The sequence below is a fragment of the Miniopterus schreibersii genome, assembly GCF_964146895.1.
Source record: "Miniopterus schreibersii genome assembly, chromosome: 20".
Taxonomy (NCBI): domain Eukaryota; kingdom Metazoa; phylum Chordata; class Mammalia; order Chiroptera; family Miniopteridae; genus Miniopterus; species Miniopterus schreibersii.
The window spans coordinates 5728389-5748504 of NC_138122.1; the positions used below are offsets into that span (position 1 = coordinate 5728389).

Genomic DNA, 20116 nt, shown 5'->3' on the forward strand with positions numbered 1-20116 from the left:
AGCACTGGCACCAAGCTTGAACTCATATCAATCTGGTGAACACCACTTGCTGTTACCTGGTGACTCACTGAGAAACTACCTCATGCAACTCAAGTACCACCAGAGGCTCTGTCAGTGACTGAACCTAACATGCAGCCAGCTGGCAGAGGCAGGCAGGGGCAGATCTCAAGATGCCTTGGGCCTTTTGCTGAGCCTCTCCAGGCTCAGTGCTGGTGGAAGCAGGACTAGATATGCAGCTTGATTCTTCCCACATACACCAAGACCCAGCAGAGGCAGTCACAAACTGTGGATCACTTTGTAGCTCCAAACAGGTTGCCCAGGGCCAGTCACAGGAAGCATCTGACATTGACCTGCACCAGAGTCCCTTCCAAAAGGCCCCAGAACAGACACACCCAGGCGGCAGCTTCAGGCACCATCAGAGAAGGAACCAAGCTTCACAAGTAGCATATCCAAAGGGAGATCTCAGCAGTTACCAGATCCTGCTGAGGCAAATTTCACTTCATGTGGTCAGAGCCTGCACAACAGCTCATACACTGTGGTTGGGGTCAATCCTCACAGTCTGCCAGCCTTTGTCAATCCAATGCACAAATGGGGCAATAGAAATCAAGACTCAATTACAACAGGAGGGATCACATAACTCACACGAAGGACAATCCTGGAGCACCCAGCTTGGGTGATCAAGAAGACTACACCACTGGACCCCACAGGACACCTACTAGATAAGGCCACCCTAATAAGACTGGAAGACATAGCAGGTCTACTTAATACAAAGAAAGAAATACAAAGAGCAACCAAAATAAGGAGAAAAAGAAACATGTCCCAAAGGAAAGAACAGGAGAACTCTCCAGAAAAAGAGTTCTGGAGAAAAAACAAGAGGTGAGAGTAAAGCTGAATTGGAGTAAGAAAATGACGCCAGACAGCAACTCAAATCCACTAGAACAAATAAAGAAAATACAACAAACTTATATACATGCTCTCCCTTCTTCTCTCAGCTTTTATAAGAGGCATAAAATTAATGAACAAGCTTAATTTGTAACAATGTACTGTTGGGTTATAACATATATACATGTGATATGTTTAAGAATATTAGCACAAATAGTGGGAAGAGGGAATGGAGCGATATAGGAGTAATATTTGCATATTGCCTTGGAATTAAGTTAGTATAAATCTGAAGTAGAGTCTCATAAATTAAGTGTATATGGTAAGCCCTAGAGCAACTAATAAAATATCTCACAAAAGTAGAGTGAAAATCATTAAAGGATTAAAATCTTACACTAAAAAATTAACTTAAGGCAAAAAAAAAAAAAAAGGCAATAAAATAGAACAAAAAAGAAATAAGACATAAAAATAACAAAAAAGTAAATCTAATTATATCAATAATAGCATTCAATGTGAACAAATTAAACAAACCAATCTACAGGCAGAGACTATTATACAGAAAAAACAATAGGATCCAACTATATACTAATTATGGGAGACACACATTAGATAAAAATAGATAGAAAGGAAAAAGATGGAAAATATATGCCATGCAAATAGGTACATAAAATCTGCAGTGGCTATGCCACAAAATACTCTTTAAAACAATAAAAAAATTATTACTGTTTGAGGGACATTTTTGAATGATGAAAAGGTCAATCCATCAGGAAGATATAAAAATTTTAAACATATGTGCACCTAATAACAGAGCCACAGAATACATGAAGCACAAGCTGACAAAATTAAATGGAGAATTGAAAGTTCATCAATAGTTGGAGATTCCAATAACCCACTCTCAATAATAGATATAAAACCTGACAGATCAGCAAAAAAAAAATTAAACTCTGGTTGTCTAAGCTTATTTTCCTACAGTGTGTCACCTCTGCGGTGAGCAGTGAGAGACACAGAGAGTAGAAATGGTTAATATCCGGAAAAAAACAAACCACCTAATTAGACAGATAAAAATAACATTTTTGAGGAACAGGAATGAGAAATACAGCATATTTCATAGAAAAAAAGCAGGAATGGGAAATCGAATGACCTGAGTTTAAATCCAGCCCTTTTTGTCTGGCTGTGTGGCTTTCAGGCAGTTTACACTAACTTGCTGAGTCGCATTTTTTGTTTTTTCTCGTTTTTAAATTTTCAAATGGGTATTAGAATACCTTCCTGTGTCTCCTTCAAACTGGGGCACCAGGATCTGCCCAGCAGACAGTAATGTGACACAATGTTACGTGTTAAGCTGTGTCATGCGCTTCGCCTGCGGAGGGGTTCAGAGAACCCCGGGGGAGACTGAGGCCCACGGAAGAATGGGACTTAGGCTGGGCCCTGAAAGCAGTGATGCGGGGAAGGAAGAGGCGAGTGGGTGCCAGGGAGGCCTGGTGAGGCGGCCGCGGTCGAGATGGGCCAACGACGCCCTTAGCCGAGGCCCTAATCACCCATCTCCTACCTCAGGAAATCTCCTCGCAGCCAAGTGGATCCGTGCTGCCCCTCCCCTCAGCTTTCGGGTGAGGAGCCTGAGGCCCTGAGAGGCTATGAGATATGCCTTCAGTAATACTCAGCGGTGGAACCAGGATTTGAACCCGAATCTAAGTGACCCCAGGGTCCACACTCACCGTAACAGCATCGCAGCGGCTGCCTGTCTCTCCTAACAGGCCCCTTGTGAAGAGCAGCGCTGTGCAGGGAGGTGGGGAGTCAGCTTCTAGCCGGTGATCCTTTCTCCTTCAACACTTGGAGTCAGCGTTATTGAGACAAGACCTGCGCAGGGAGGGTTCTTCATTGCATCCACCATGTTTTCTTCCCCAACTTCCCTTGTCACTCGCTCCCCCACCCCTGGGGTTTCCCCAGGAGATTTACCCGCCCGCCTCTGAAGGCTCCCGTCGCCCACACAACTGCTGCTGGCCCACCGAGCACAGGCCGGGCCCTGCGGTGCACGCTCTCTGGCCCGAACTGACACTTAGTGGGGCAAATAACTAAACTCAGGCCCCAGGTGTGTCCAGAGGGGGTTAAGTAAGACACAGCTGGTGGCCCTAAATTCTCAGGTGCCTAGCTCTAAGGTATAGTTAGGGCAGGGGCAATGTTCAAGGGTATAATGACAATAAATACTAATAAAGCAAGAACAGCAACACAGCCACAATTAGTAATAATAATGTTGCAATTATAATAGAAAGAAGAATTAAAATTTACTGACCATCTAGGCCTTGGCATCCTTGCCTGCCCCGTGTTCCTCTTCTAGGTCAGATTAGCGGATAAATGGAAACAGGAGGAACATCTGGCAGCACGACCTTCTTGTTAATACTGTAAGGACCACCTGTAGTGCACTGATCCCCGTGTCCATGAAATTTTCCAAACAAAACCTCATGACCATGAGTCAGGCGTAGACACAGGGGCTTTTAGCATTAACATTAGGTTAGCAAAGCTGATGTCTGAGGCCCCTTCCTAATTCAAAACTGTATGACACAGCAATTACCCAGGTCACCTGAAGCCACCCGGTTCTGCCTTTTTGGTCCTAAATGTGGAGTAGATGATGTCATGTCAATGTCCCATGTCTTGGGAGCAGGGGCAGTTTCCAGCGTCACAGCTGTAGTTCCACATCTGCAGGTCCCTATGAACTCGGTGAAGCACGCTGCCGTCTGTCTGGCAGATGAAACCGTCTCTGTCTGACTCTCACCCACTGGGGCAGGCAGCCTGGTGGGCATGTGCTGCTCCTGAGGGCAGAGGTGCTGAAGCAGAGAGCTAAGCCAGCGGAGAGCTCTTGATTTAAAGCAACTATTGTGCAAATAAGAAAAAGACTGAAAACTTGAATGCAATGAAGAACCTGCCAGTGACTGGATCCCGACTTTGGGAGGGCCTTCTCCAGGAGGCGGGGTGCCTTTAAGGTCGGAACAATCCAGGTGCATCAGCAGAGCTGGGGTTGGTGTGGGCGGCAGTTTTAAAGGTAGATTTGCACACTGAAGAAGCATCTATAAAGAATGCTCGACCATGTCCTCCATTTGGTGCCCCCTCAATGTCAAATCTAAGAATAACAGCCAGCGTTTTCCCTTGGACCACGCTTTTCCATTCTCACTATTGTCTAGACTCAAAGCCTTTTCCTCCAGTTCTGAGTGGAAAACACTGATTAGGCAAACTGCTGATGTGCGAGCAAAATGAGTGTGTTTATCATGTGGGAGCTTGCTAATTGCAAAGGAACGTGAGTTCCCGGGCACACGGCCCTTTGCCTGTGAAATGCTGCCTCCCCGTGTTGGGGGAGGGTGTACAGGCAGGTAGCACCCAGCCCGAAGGGGATATGATAGCTGGGCTGGTTTCTGAGCTTTGCTTTTCTCTTGTTCAGGTTTCTTTCCCAGATAATTCATCAAGAAGCCTCCTCCACCCTCTATTGTGCACTTTTGTCCACTTAGAAACAAATGCCACTAGGAAAACCGAGCCCCTGCCAAAGAGCGTCACCCTGCTTCACTCAGCAACCTTACTGAGCAGTGCTCTTGGCTGAACATTGTGCTTGGTGCTGAGGACAGAGAGGGGCCTGATTCTCAATAAATACGCAAAGGGAAGGGTCCTGTACTCAACTAGGTCCAGGTGCTCAGTGAAGTTATGGAAGCAAAGGGCAAAATTCGAGGAGGTGCGCGGGAGGGAGGGGCACTGACGCCTAGGAAACTGGGGAACTGCCCGGGGAAGCAAAGTGCGAAGATGACTTTTGGAACCTGCTCTGCAGAGGAGGGTGTTTCAGGCGGGAGAAGCAGCGTGGGCAGAAGCAGAGGAGATGCAGGTGCACGCATTTCCCTGGAAAGGCCAGTGGGCCCGTGATGACCACGGATTTATGGGCTATTACATCTGACAGGGGATTTACAAATCATCTAGTCCAATGACTTAGTTTACAGTTGAGGGAACCCAAAGCAGGAGAGGCAAACTGACTTTTCAAAGGTCTAAACGTCTGGCCTGCTCAGTCCCTTGACACCAGCTCTCTCTGGTACTTGTATCTGTCATTCTTCGGACATAGCTACGTGATAGTTACCTACATCTCGTATCAGCGGGCTTGGCACTGGCTTTTCCTCTGCCAAGTCCACATAGAGCGTTCTGTTGGCTCTTCCACCTTAAATGCATCCATCAATCCACCCACCAGGCATTTCTCTGGCAACCATGTGTGCAGAAACTTCCACGCCCAGCACCCTATACACTATTTGTTTATTTCTTTGGCTTTTTAGAGTTACCCCTTTCTTTGTGTTACTCGTCCTTAAAATGTACGTATCCTTGATTGATCTGAGACACAAAGGTCTCAGAATCTATTCCTCAATGGTTTCAATGTGCCGAGGAGCACAGGCGTTTCCAAACTGAATAGCCTGGCATGTAGCTTGATGTGCTGTTTGTGTGTTTGTCTCAGTTTATCTATTTTCAGGAAAACTATTTTTAGAACCCCCTGCCCAGCATCATTAGTTTGTGTTAATTAAGATGAGAACGATGAGGATTCTTTTCTGACAAACCCTTGCCACTTGCAGAATAAAGTCACACCTGCCCTGCTTTGGAATCTGGGGATCTTTGCTGCCTGTAGCCAGCAGCACAGGGTGTGTGTTCCCCGCTTCTCCTCCCACAGGCATGTGTCCACGGCCTCTCCCTCACCCAGCCCACCCACCGCATGGCCGCTTACAAGGCTCACAACCTGGTCTCCCTTCTCTGCAGACCTCGGGGACATGGGTCTGAACACATAGAGATGTCAGAGCAAATAACCAAGCCTGCGAGTTGTCAGAAGAACAGTCTGTGGACTAAAATGCACACATTGCCAAAGGCTGTGGGGAGTTAGAAAGCAGGATATCTTGACAGAGAGAAAAGTGTTGGAATTAATTCATAAACGTGTTGGATGGAAATTAGCAGATGAAGATTTGCAGGGGGAGAGGAGACAGAGGGAGAGAGAAGGGAAGAGACAGGCAGATGGAGAGGGGGAGGAGACGGTGGGGCACGGAGCAGAAGACACAGCTCGTTTCACAGTTTTGCTTCATATCAGCTGCAGCAGCCTGAGGTTTTACAGGGATTCCGTCTGGCCCTGGTTCTCTCCTCTGTTCCTCCTGGAACCTCTGCCATCCGCAACTCCGCTCCCGGGCCTCACCCCACCTCCCGCTTCCACCACACACCGTGGGATTTCCAGTGTATTAATTAGTACAGGGACTTTATGCAAAAAGCACTGGACGTTTGATATTCTCATGGTAAAGAGGAAAAGACTGGGGCCTTAAGGGGCGATCTTGCCTCCAGACACCGATCTTGTCCAAGTCACCCTCTCTAAGCCTCAGTTTTCTACCTGTAAAATTAGGATTTGGGGCAAGCTAAAAAGATTATGCATAGAAGTCAATTCTCTCAGAATCCGGTATGCTATATACTTTCAGTAAGTATTGTGATTATTATTGGCAGCAGTAGGAGCAGTAGAGTCTTTTCTCTGGTCTTCAACACTCAGTGGTTCAGTCTTTCTGCTGAAAGGTCAAGAGGCCCAAAGGGTGTGTTTAAGCTCAGTCTTAGAGCGATCAGACACGTGCCCCTATTTCCATTCCTTAATTGACGGCTGGAGATTTGCCACATAGCAGTGAGTCCATTGGATGCTGTTCCAATCTGGAACACAATACAGGCAGCCACCCAATTTCATTTTGAAAGGACAATTGAGACCACTAGGGGTGAGATGAGACTTGGCTGGGTTCATTTTCCCCTCTATTACAAGGGTTTGCCCTGAAGTATCTTCTCCCAATTCCCTTTCCACCTCCCCAGATTCCAGGGGCACCTCCACATCTGTGCCTGAGAGTAATCTCATTGTATTTAGATTCTGGGTTTTTTGAAACCGTGTGCACACTTACGTGTCAAACAAAGTTGTGTGGGCCTCGCTAAACTCCATTTCCCCTCATTCTCTGAGGCTTCTGGTCCCTTGTTCCCATACCTCCCTCCTTTAGAGCATCTTCCCCCACTACAGCCAGGGAACAGACTTTCCCTGAAATCCATTTACACTAAGGCACTAACTCTTTCCAAGTGTTTTGCAATTTTAATTCTTTGAACTCTAATTGGGCTTTGGCTTTTGACAAAGAAAAGTTGGGCATTAGCTCCGCCAAGGTAAGACTGTTTGGGGAGGGGCTGGAGGGACTTTTTCCTTCCTTTCCTTTTCTGTGATGTTCCTGAAGGAATACTTGCTTTAATACTTTTAGGAGGGTTGCTGCAAAGGGAAGTGGAGATGTGTGAATGCTAATTTCGTAAGTGAACTTGGCTAGGTATTTGGCCAACAAAACATTATTCCAGATGTTTCTGTGAAGGTGTTTTGTTTTATTGTTTTTTTCTTTTTAAGAAGAGATTAATATTAAATTAGTAGACTGAATAGAACAGATGGCCACCATCATGTGTGTGGACCTTTCAATCAGCTGAAGACCTTAATAGAAAATACTGACCTCCCCTGAAAAAGAGACAGTTATGGCAAAAGACAGCCCTTGTGTTTGAACTGCAGCAATAACACTTCTCTGAGTCTCCAGTCTGTAGGCCTGCCTGCAAATTCTGATCTTGCCAGCCTCTGTAATCACATCATCTAGGTCCTTAAAATAAAATATGTTCCCGCTATATATATACCCATACACACACACACACACACACAGTGGAACCTCAGTTCTTGAACTTAATTCCTTCCAGAAGTCTGTTCAAGAAAGGATTTATTTGAAAACCAAATCTTTTTCCTCACTAGAAATAAAGTAAATTGAATGAATCCATTCCAGACCCCCAAATGATTCCCTGTGTTAACCTTTCTTATATACAGCACATGTCTAAACTCTATGGTTGTCCTCACAACTTTCCTTTTCACTTTGCTGCTATCATTAACCATCTTAGGACCCATGGTGACTTACTGTACATATTTAATAATAATAAGCAGCACCCAAACCAAACAAACGAAAATATTCACAGCACAATTTCCTGAGATATCAACAATGGGAGCTTTAGCGATAAATGACTCACACTCACGCATTCTCTCCTTTGTATGTCGCCTGAGAGACGCGTGACTAATCATACAGGTATCAGCATGAGAGTGTTGTCGGGTCCAGAACCAAACTTCTGTTCAACAACTGAGACATTTTTCTGTCAACAACTTGGTCAAGAATCGAACTGTTGAAGATGGGAGACGTTCAAGAACCGAGGTTTGACTGTATGTATATGTGTGTATATCCACACATACACATATATGTTTATATGTAAATATATAGAGGGCATGGACATAGAATATATCTCTCTATAAAATATATAGATAATATATATAATATAATCTATAGAGAATATAGATATAGAATATATCCCTACATATAGAGAGAGGGGAGGAGAGGATGTCAAGTCCTACGGCCTCATTTCTCCGGAGAACTCTGACTCATAGTACAAAAGGCTTGGATGCACCCTCGGTCTCTCTGCTATAATGATCCCTCTTTCACTTTCTTCTGCTCTCCCTGTCTCGTTCCCAAGGCTTCCCGATACCTGTAGGAGGGAGGGTCCAGAGTGGATTCCATTTCCTTCCTTTCTAGTTCTCTGGGCTGCATTTCTACTGCCCCAGGCAGTTTAGAGTCTTGTGACCCAGAGAGATGGTGTTTTGTTGTTGTTGTTGTGTGGTTTTGTGTGTGTTTCCATCACAGTCTTTGTGATACTGAATCTACCCAGCAAGGTGATCAGGAGCTAGAGCAGCTGGAAGAAGGTGAAAGAGAAATTTGGGATCAGGGAACAAAATGTTGGTGCTAAGTTAAAAGGTGGGAGGGGGCATTAGTGGTGATGAAGACGGCTGATCGGAGACGGACCCTGGGGGTCTGTGTGGTGGCTGTGATGCTGCTCACAGGCGGGCAGGATTCAGAGATGGTCCAGTCCGGATTACTCAAAATTTTTTTGACCAAGATCCACAATAAAAATATAATTTAAATGTGACAGAAGTGCCCGTGTGAGAGTTGAGAATGTGTGCAGATAAATGCACAAAGGCTGGGCTCTGGGACATAATACTCATGACAGTCATACGCTTCGTGCTGCGTTCCCAGGCACCACAGTGATCATGTAAGTCAGAAGCTGTGTCCTGAGTAATACGGTTATGTTTTATTAATTAGAGCACTAATATCTGACGCCCATCCACACTGCCTGTCAGCCATGTGGCACAGCCACCTGCTCTCTTCCCAAGACGGGCTGCTATATAAATAAGAGTGTGGGCCTACATCAGCGGTATCCGGCATAGACCTCCCGGCACACACCTGACCTGCTCTAACTCGCCTTCTCCTCAGGCTGAATTCCCACCCACAAAACCTTAACCAATGTCCAAATGAGGACAAATGTCTCCAACGATCTAATATTTGGTATGTGGATCTTGAATGGCTCTAATATCTGTGAAGTTGCAGATTAAGGGTTGGAGATACTCAAATATTTTTACTATTAATTGAATAAATATTTATTGAAAATCTGCTCTATGTCTGGAACCGCTATGGATGCTGGTGATACATTAGTGAATTGTGAGGGAAACGAAAATATTTAGCATTTTCTATGTTGAATTCATAGAAATGATTAGGAATGATGTTTCTTCTCGATGTGTTGGTCTCTTAATCTAATAATAAGGACACATTCCTCATAGGAGTGTTAAAAGGATTACACTGGAGAGTATCTATGAGGTGTGGACCCTCGTGTCTGGCCCATAGTAGCGTGAGAGTGAACAGAATGGTCATGTTATTATTTTTTAAATGTTGGTTGAATGGTCTGTCCCTGAGCACGTCCAGAGATGGAACTTCTGACCTGAAGCGATTCATCTTACACATACTTGTTAATAATCAGCCATGTACAGAATGCTGTGATTAGCACGGGCACGTCTGTGATACCTCCAAGGGCCTCTCATTTGCAGTCACCCTATATCAGTATTCGAGTCCTTCGAGCTGCAGGTGAAATAAAACAAAACACAACACTAGCCTCCCTCGGACGCGCGTCTCTGTCCAGCTGGAGCCACGTCTTTCCCTTCCGTCGAGGCTGAGCTGGGAAGTCCAGGCCACACCTGCTTTCTCCCGCCTCGGGTCCACCACCCAGCTCGAGCAGCTGCCCATCGGCCGGGCGCCAGCGTCTTCCACCGAGCCAGACCTGAAGCCCCTCGTGTTTGACATGTCAACTACTCTTCTTAGTCTCCTCCCTGATTTCTCTGAGGCTATTGGTCCCTGATCTTTCGTCTAATTTTCTGGCCATTCCATAGGATCCTTCGTGAGCTCTTCCACTCACCCCCTAAATGTTTGGTTTCCCAGAATTCACACTTAATGCTTAATTCTTTCTCACTCCACTACTCTTGCTGAGTGACTTCATTAATACCCAGGGCTTCAGCTCCCACCTACACAAATATGATCCCCAAACCTGTAATTCTAAACATCATCTCTCAGGCTCAAAAACTAAATATCCAAATGTCCACAGAAATCTTTACTTGGATTTTTCACAATCACCTTACATTCACCATTTTTCAGTTAGTCAATGAATGCCCTCCACTCAGTATCAGCTGTTCTTATTATTTCTCTGTGATTGGTAATATCATCCACTCAGTTTCCAACATCAGAAACCAAATAACAGCGAAATTCTACCTAATCTTTAAAAGTGAATTTAGGAGTTGCTTTCTTTGAGCAGCTTTCCAAGAACCCTAATCTAATCTAGATGGTCCAACCCCGAGATGTTGCATATGTTGCATGCATTTATTTTATATCTCATCATATGGTACTACTGGTTTATTTTTCCTACTAGACTACTATGTCCTTGTGGGGAGGTAATATAGCATATTCTTTGCATCCCCGGGCCCAGAAAACTGTCAAGATATTCAATGACTCTTGCTCAAAAAAAAAAAAAGAAGAAAAAAAAAAAGAATGAATTAGTTAACAAGATAAATGAATAATAGAAAAAAATGTTTGGCAAATGAAATAAGATTTAAAGTAACCAAAACAAAACACAGTCCCAGTTCCTCTCTAACACCGAGAGAAGAAAAAGTGGGTTCATTTTAGCAGGAAGGGGTGGAGCCCAGATAAAGCAGCATCGAGCGGCCACTCATTGAGCATTTGCTCTGTGCAAGCTCCGAGCTGCACATCTTACACACAACTTGTTTAATTCTTCAAACAGAGAAAACCTATAGTGTCGCCCAGCTAGCAACACTAGCCTCAGAGCAGTCCGGTCCATTTCCTAAGGTCCCCAGCTCTGAGTGGCGAGTCCAGATTTAGAGCCCGGCAGGCCGACCCTGACAGGTGCTCTCTCGTCCGCACTCTGCTCTCCGGGTGGAACGATACATTTTCCATCTGTCACAGTGGAAGCTGCAGTTGGACTCAGGAGGGGCTGGACTGTAATAACTCCTATCGAGCATTTAAAAAACACATTTTATGGCTTGTAGGTCTCAATATAATGTTTTTTGTTATTTGATTTGTAGAAGTATATGGAGTGTGACTATGAAGTAATGAGGCTGATTTGATGGTGTGGTTTGTGGAAATGGGTCCCTTTGCAGGAGCCTCCTGCCTTTCTAGAAGGAGATGCTTTAACACAGTTGATGCCGCGTGATGTCACAGCGCTGAGGAATGTGGGCCAAGGAGGAAATGAGAATATAGTCAGCAGAGTCCCTGGTGGGGATGGAGTGGGAGCCTCTGCCGTCAGCCTCACTGACTATGGAGAACAGGCCTGAGTCTTCTCATGCAGCAAATACCCGCTGCTATTTACCCTGTCCCAGGCTCCAGCCCACAGCAGAGGAATCGGGGGTGAGCAAACACCCTGCTCTCGGGAACCCTGCATTCTAATGGGAGAGAGGCAGTCACAGGCACACACACTTTGAAGAGTCAGAGAGGCGCTGAAATTACATCTAGTGGATTCTACAGCTACCAGTAGATCACTCTATCAGTATTGGGAAATACCTCGTACAGATCTTTATTTTAATGCAAATCTTGTGTGCCTGATGTTTTTTGTTGTTATTGTTGGTTTTGTTTGTGCACTGGGCTATTTTTGTTGTTTTGGTCAATTTCAGTTATTTTAGCAAAGAGAAAGGAGGGGAAATTGAATGTTCACCATCAGTGAGAGCTGCCAGTCTGCCAGGCACTGCAAGAGGAGTGCCCACATGTATCGTCTGTCTGTCGTCTGTCTTAATTCCACAGCTGCCCTGTGCAGAACCTTTTATTAACCCTATTTTCAGATGGGAAGACACAAACTCAGAGACGACAAGTAATGTGTCCAAGATTGCAGAACATATAAGGACGGAGCTGCCACATGAAGCATGGATTTTAATTCATGTCCAAGATCAGTTCTTTTCACCAGCCCAAGAATTTGAGTCCTGTGTTAGAAAGGATGAGCTGTGGTCTATGATGGGAGGAACAGATTAAGATTAAACGGACCTGAAGTCTGGCCTCATGTCAGCAGCTGATTAGGGAAACCAGTGAACATATGTTTGCCTCAGTTTGCAAGAGTGCAAAAGGGCAATGAGAATGGCCCTCCTTCTTATCCAGCGCTGACCGCGTGAGCAGCTGTTATCCTGGGATTGCTTTGGGTTCTAAGGAGGATGCTACTTGTGTCTCATGCAAAGTGTTGTGCTCTGGTGTGTGTTGCCATTCTTGGAACTTCCTTGAGCCTAAGCTTCTCTGTCCACTACACCTCTGTGTCCCGGAGGACCCCATGAGAGACTTCTTCAGGCTAAGCCACTAAGTCATTCCTCCCCCTGGGTCCTCACCAAGTCAGGCAGGTTTCTGTAATATAAATGTGCATCATGCACAGGGTTTTCACTTTCTGTTTCTTCCTAGTGCACACAGAACAGCTGGGTACAATCTTCTCTCAGATAAACACAAGCTGTAAGTCTTCCTTGTTTACGAATAACACACAGTTTGAAATTGCTTTTACAAATGGATACAAATTTCATTAGATAAATTCGGATATTTCTATTGGATCCAGAATTCCCAGTAGCCACCCTCACCTGGGCAGCCCCTCCATGGTAAAATGAAACCTTACTACTAACCACTTTTGAGTCTTAGGTGATTTCTAATACTAAAGTTGGCTCTTCTCTAGATTCAGAGAAAGACCTGCCCCGTTTCTTGTATCCCACACATGCATAGAACTTTCAGACAGCTTGGCAATTTGCCTGTCCTGCTCTGTGCGGCTGATGTGCCATAGAGAAAAAAAGCCTGTGACACTGGGGAATTAGGCCGCTTCTGCAGGTAATGAGACCTAACATTTGCTGAGTGCTTCCCGAGTGTCGGCAGGATGCGGATTGCTCCATATGCAGTAATTCACTTAACAGTTACACATAAGGTCCACATTCATGACTGCCATTGTCTCTATCTGTAGATGTGGAGACTGAAGGTTAGCAAAGTTAAGGAAACTGTGCAAAGTTACACACAAGTAAATTTTAGAGGTGGGGTCCCAACTGCATTCAGTGCCCATGTTCTAGTCTTAGCCACTCTACCTTAATCCCGGTGGATCCCAGCTGGGAAGGTACAGGAAGCCCGGTCTCACATCTGGGCCACATGGCTCACACTAATGCTGAGTGCCCAGCATGAAACATGCTGATAACTTCATGGCCTCATCCCCAAACACTCTTACAATCTACTCTCAAAAGTTGAGATGTGACCGAGCAAAGTAAATATATTAAGAGGCAGTTGAAAGTTGAATAGCTTAGGTTCTAAGGCTTAAGATGAGTGGGGTCTATTTTTAACTTAAAAACAAAGGCAGTGGGGTGTCTAGATCTGGGATGCAGGTTCCATGGATAGCTTGGCCCCAACACACACACACTGCAGAAAGAGTTTTACATTTTTTTGACAGTCAGCTTGAAAGCAGGCTTTAGATGAGCCATTAGTGTTACCCTCAGGCCTCACAGTGAGCCTCAGATTCCTTCCACTGCAAAACTTGACATCTCCACTTGGCTGTGTCCTAGCTTTTCTATTCACTCTCACAACCCCTGCCTCTCTAAACATGCTCCTTCTGGAGTCCCCCCATCACGGGAAATTCTACACCCAGTTACCAACTAAACTTGGGAATCCTCCCCAATCCACTCCTTTTCTTCAGCTCCCCCTTTACTCCCTCGGCAAGTCCTAAACATGAAGGTATTTCCAAAATACGCACCTTGCCTTGCAGTTTTCTGCATCTCCATTGCCACCACCATCATTTATCCGCTCTTCTACTCCCTGCTTCCACTCCACACAGGGACACGATATTTCATAGCTTTACCAGCTACATTATATCATCGCTCCGCTTTAAGTTTTCCAAAGTTATTGCACTGGATCCACCTCTGCATTTTCTATTACAAATCGCCCTAAATATCAAGATGGCCATAGGTCTGAATCAAACCTCGTGTATACATAGAGCATTTGCATCCTTTCACTGATCTCTTTTTACATATCACAGTTTGTTACCAAAAGAAAGTGGGAGTTACGCTATATAATCATAATTTATGATTGTAAATTATGTGTCAAGTATATTACATCATTAATTGTCACCAGTATTAATCATGTTGTGTGTTTTTTTTATTTTCTGTATTTTATAATGCTTGGACATCTTGAAATCTCTTCAAATTCTGGAGAGGCTGTCCCTCTCAGGTCCAGCTAATTTCTAGAGAGAGCAAACAACTTGCCTTGAGCACCCCTTTCATATGCCAACCAACATTCCCAACCACTTCTTTTACCCAGCTGTCACACACCACACCAATATGTCCCCTGCCCTAATTCACCCCAGGGCCAGGTACCAGGTATGGGCTATATTCACCCATATAACCCAGAGCATGCCGCACTTATTCCAACATTCCAATCCCAAGCTTTCTCAAACTTGTCTACCTTGCCTCGCCCATTCCTCCCTGTGGAAACCACAGTAAACTCTCTGAGCCTGGCTTCCTCAGGCTCCTCTGCTTCCTGACTCACCCTGGCACCTCCCCATGTGGCCCTGCATGGCATGAAGTGCCCCTCCCCTAGGGAATGCTAAGTAATAAGCTGTTTTTCCAAGACATTGTCTTCGTGTCTGTCACCTTACATCACCATAAAACAAAGTCTTGAGGACATTTCAAGACACCCTACAACCCTATGAGACAGGTGAGATAGATGTTCTAATGTATCCCACACAGTTGAAGGGTTGAGGAGTCAGCCTGAGAGCCAGTCCAACCTCAGAGCACACTCTTAGCCAGCACTTTGATTTGTCCTCACATATGTTTTCATATGTCCAAGAGAGGTTTAAGGGGGTCTCCCTATTGTGAGACTCAGCTGAGCATTTCATAAAAACCTCCTGACATAAACCACCTTGTTCATTGTGAACCTCACCTTTCTTTCTCTTTTTCATTTCAATTTATTCGGCTGTCTGGTCTATAAATAAAGGTACTGGCCCCTTACAATGCCTCACAGAGGAACAAAATCTCCCCACAAAACTGTAGACCCGCATAGATTAACATAAAGATGAGACTTTTGCAGTTATTTCTCTAATTTACTATCCCTTGAATTCAGCCCATTTATTTGCTCAAAAATGTTGAACTGGGAAACCAACTTACCGGAGAGAAGAGACACAGCCTTGTTCTCTAGAATCCCGGGTACCTATAGTTGAGAGGAGCCAGCCCTGAAAAAAAAGGGGAAGATATGTGGTTCATGCCTTACTCAAGAGCAGAGTTTATTGCATATTTTTAGGTCTATATAATGCCTCCCTTTAACCTGTCTCTGCCTGTCTTCTTTTCCTGCCCAGCCTTTCTTTCCCCACCTGGAATATCACGCTCTGCCCTTCTTTGCTTTCTTCCCCCATAACTCTTTCCATCTCAAGCAATCCTTTATGAGCCGATCTAGTATTTAGCAGCTGCCACATTTGCATCTCTTGAGAAACACTGGAGCCAACAGGTGCATAAGCAGAGAATGTCATTTGAGCACCCTACCAGCAAGTGGCAGGAGCTGCGTGACTTGTCTGGCAGCCAGACCCAACACCACTGCTGCCACCACCCCAGTGCTCAGGATACAAACTCTGTAATTGAAGAAACCCATCAGCCCAGATTCATGTCCCCAGCTTTGCAGGTAAACCCAGTGAAAGAGCCTTTCTAGTCTGGTGATAACTGACAAATGCATCTCAGAACTTAGAGGATTGGGTGTGATGTGTGTACACAAAACCCAGGGCCTCTCAGATCTTAAAGAGTGATGTGTGTCATTAAAAGCCCACATAAGAGCCTGGCTGGGTGATGCTCAGCGGTTGAGCATCGACCTAAGATCCAGGCGATCGGGGTTTGATTCCGGGTCAGGGCACATGCCCGGGTTGTGGGCTCGATCCCCAGTAGGGGGCGTGCAGGAGGCAGCCGATCAATGACTCATCATTGGTGTTTCTCTCTCTCTTTCTCTTTTCCTCTCTGAAATCAATAAAGATATATTAAAAAAAAAAAAAAAAAGCCCAAATAAGGTTTGGCTGCTCTCTGAGCGCTTAGCCTCTCCTCCCGAATCATTGCTCCTCTCAGCCCTGCGGCCCAAAAGCTCATGGAAGAGTGCTCGACCCCATCCTGTGTTAATATCTGCTTTCTCGAAGGGACTGATGTGTTGTCACTATACGGTGGCACCTCGGTTTTCGAACGTAATCTGTTCCCAAAGACTGTTCGAGTTCTGAAACGTTGGAAAACCGAGGGATCCACAGCTAGGACTCAGGATCTTGGGCTCAGTGGAAGCTGTGTGGCCTGTTCAACTTTAGAGTCATGTTCAAAAACTGAAGCATTTACCTCGGGGTTTATGGCATTTGTAACCCAAAATATTTGTCCATGGAAACGCTTGAAAACCAAGGCACCGCTGTATTAAAACATATAAAATGTATATGGTCTGATTATTGACAAGTACTCTTTCTGAGGTATGATGCTCTAATTAAAAACTTTAGGCCTAAACTGTATGTGGGCTACCATTTTACAAGGGGGGATGGGCAATATTTATTCGTGCTGGGCCCCTCATAACTGAGAGCAGGTAGCAGTCACTGAGTTATCTAAGTAAAGTAACGAATGATAAAAGTTTAAAAAGTATTTCTCAATTAAATTTCACCATGACAACTATTCAGCGCCTGGTCTAATTCAACAAAAGGCTTTGAGAAAGAATACAGGAAATGCACACTGGGAGCGTTAAATTATGATACAGCCAGTAAGCGATGATTCGACCACGAAGTTACATTATGCAATAAGGGGTGGCTTCTGCCAGAGGGAGCAGGAAATCCTCTTGGCGGGCCCCAAAGAAGCCGGGGTTCTCCAGTTAAGAACTGCAAGAACTCAATCTGAGCCCCAAAGGGAGCGGGTCTGGCCTCTGAGAGTGCCTTGTCACCAGGTCCCCTCCCAACACCATTAGGGTGCCACATCATGCTGTGGACACAATGCCATGGGAAATCAGGCCTAAGGCTTCTAATACTTGTTAGGCTCTCTGTTTTTTGTTTGTTGGGTATTTTTGGTCGTTGTTTGCTTTAGGGACTTGAGTAATAAGCATGGAATAGGACTCTTTGCATGTTGTGTGGTAAGGGGGAATTCAGGTTCCTCAGTTTGAGACCTAGAGAAGTCAAGGGCCAGGAGCGTTTCCAGAGCGAGTCACGGGACAGAAGGAGTTCCACGTCTTCGCCAAGGCCCAGGAGGGCTCTGCTGTGGGCTGTGGCCTGGCCAGGTGGACAAGGGGCGGCCGCGGGCTGGACTTGCACCCGGTTCGGGTTCCGCTGCCCGTCCTGGGAAACGTGGTCAGCTCTCCAAGGCGCAGTTGGGCAGCTTCTTGCTTAGGCATCCGGGGAGGGAAGGCGAGGGCATCAGTTCTCCACGTGCCGCCTTCCCCAGAACTCCCTCTCCCGCCCTCCGCTCCCCTCCCCAGGGTCCCTTCCCCGCTCTCCACCGCACGGAGCCACCGGGAGCGCGCACCTCTCTCTCGCTGGCTCCGGGGCTGGGGGCGGTGGAGCCCTGAGCGGCGTCCGCCCCGCGCCTGCTGGGCTCCCTGCGCCCGAGGGCGCGGCGCGGCTGGGGTTAAGGTGGGCGCCCGCCCGCGCGCCCTGCCCCGCGCAGCGTGGGCACCGAGAAAGTGGCGGTCAGCGAGGCTGCTGCTGCCATGACAACCCAGGCGGCCGGCGGGGCGCTCCGGGGCGGCTCCCGGGAGGAGGGAGGCGCGGGGGCCGGGGGTGGGTCCCGAGCTCGGCGCCGCGCGTCCCCGCGTCCCCGCGTCCCCGGAGGAGGGGGGCGCCGTGCGCCCGGCTCCCCTGCGCCCCGCGCCCGCGCCCGCGCCCGCGCCCGCGCCGGGCGGCGCTCCGCGGGCTGGCAGCGCGGCCCCGCTGGCCGCCAGTCGCCGCCGGCCGCGGTGCACAGCGCCCGGCGCCCAGGACCCAGCCCGGCGCCCAGCCGGCCCGGCCCCGCCGAGGAACTTTTCACCGCCTCCGGGCTCCAGAGTGGAGACTTGGGCTGTTGATCAATACATCTATACATATGTGTGATCTAATAAAACATTCTCTCCTCTCTTTGAGGCGGCAGCTTTTTATGACATCTCCTTTATGTCAGACACTTGCCTGGCTTCTTTGGGTTATAAACTTTTGATGCCAGACCTCTGCAGAACGTGCCCAACTGAATTTTAAAGTAGCATCTGGAAGAGAGAGGCAGAGAAAGAGCACTCGGTGACCTTCATCCCGCACCTCCCGCCTCGCTCTCCCTTCCGGGCGGCCTCCCTCCTCCCCGGGGAGCGGCAGGAAAGCTCCTTTTGGATGCAGGAGGGGCCTCTGGTTCCGCCAGGCTGGAAAGCTGAGGCAGGATTTGGGGAAGAACCAGTAGGCTCCGGAGAGCCTGGACTCCTTCCTCCCGCGCCCCACCTGCTCCGCCTGGCGCCCGCCCGTCCTCTCGCCCACCCGCCGAGACCCGCTGCGCGTGGGGCGCGGCGCTGGGACCGCGCTGCCGCCGGGAGTTGTGGCTGTCGAGGATGGGGGTCTGTGGGTACCTGCTCCTGCCCTGGAAGTGCCTCGTGGTCGTGTCTCTCAGGCTGCTGTTCCTTGTACCCACAGGAGTGCCCGTGCGCAGCGGAGATGCCACCTTCCCCAAAGCCATGGACAACGTGACGGTCCGGCAGGGGGAGAGCGCCACCCTCAGGTAGGGAGCTGCACTTCAGGGGGTCTGCGCCTCTGGGACGTGATCCTGTGGGTGAGGGTAGCAGGAGAGCAGAAGGCTTGGGAGGGCCTCTGCAGGCTCAAGAGGTGCCCTCTTGCCTACTGTGGCAGGGGACACCCTCTCGGGGACAGGTGTGTCATTGGCGGCAGAGCCTCTGGCCCAGGATCTGACAAGTGAACACTGAGGTCCATGCTTGGGACTCCGTTGTAGCTCTGAGTCCGTGACAGGGCTAGAATCAGTTTGCCTTGGCACTAGGGTGAGGGCGCGAGAGCCCTGGCATGGAAACCCTGGGGGTTAGTCTAAGGTGGCTGGGGCCTTGGTGGCTGTCTCACAGGACGCAAGGTATGTGAGGAGCAGGAAGTGCTCAGGATGGGTCGGCTTGCCCCTCTGAGAGAGATGCCTGACATCCAGGCTCTGGACTTGCTAGCCTGGGCCATGGCCCCTTAGGAGTCTGCTCAAGACACAGCCGTCCATGTCAACCCTGCGTGGTGCTCCTGGGCCCCGCTTATAAATTATGAGAGCAGTTTTATCTTTGCAGGCTCAGGCCAAGGAGAGGAAACATGTAGCTTTTATGCAAGGACATCACTCCTGTGCAAAAGCACAATAGGAACGCTTTTTGTTTTACCTTAATGAGTTACAGAGAATCACTTACACGCTCCAGGCAGAGGGATGGAGATGCTCGGAATATGAACCTTTGGGGACTGGACCTGCTGCAGCAGAGACTTTAATAAAAATGCAGCCACAACTTTCCACCAGCTCAGCAGATATCATCTTTTATCCCTTTAATGAGGCAGTTCTGGTCCTAGGAGACAGATTCAGGGACGTCCCAGCTTAACTCTGGCTCACAGTGTACACAGGGTGAATGTGTTTGCCCTGACTATGACTTTGATGGTTATAGTGAAAATAAAACATTCTGTCCCAGATTGTGCAGCCAAAAAGCCTGGCTTCTCCAAGGAACAGAGGAGAGTGGGGTGTCCGTTCTGGTCTTTTCTGTGCTCCCCTGGTTGAACTCTTTCTACATCTAGACAAGACTGTCCCTGGGGAAGGAACGAAGGCCTCTTGGGACGCCAGCTGTTTTTTCCTAAGCCC

At 47.5% G+C, this 20116-nt stretch overlaps 1 protein-coding gene across 6 annotated transcripts in view; it reads left to right on the forward strand.

The window, feature by feature from the left end:
* OPCML (opioid binding protein/cell adhesion molecule like) overlaps positions 1-20116 on the forward strand; it is a 1023398-nt gene that overhangs the window by 547157 nt on the left and 456125 nt on the right. For 3 of the 6 annotated variants that reach the window (XR_013997786.1, XM_081122824.1, XM_081122825.1), the window contains exon 2: positions 18925-19009. Coding sequence is in view for 4 of the 6 variants with exons in the window: in XM_081122824.1 (XP_080978950.1) it covers positions 18925-19009 (85 nt within the window). In the remaining 2 variants the exon portion in view is untranslated. Of the gene's footprint in view, positions 1-18681; positions 19010-20116 lie in introns of those variants that run through there. The other 3 variants (XM_081122823.1, XR_013997787.1, XM_081122822.1) reach the window with 3 other exon arrangements.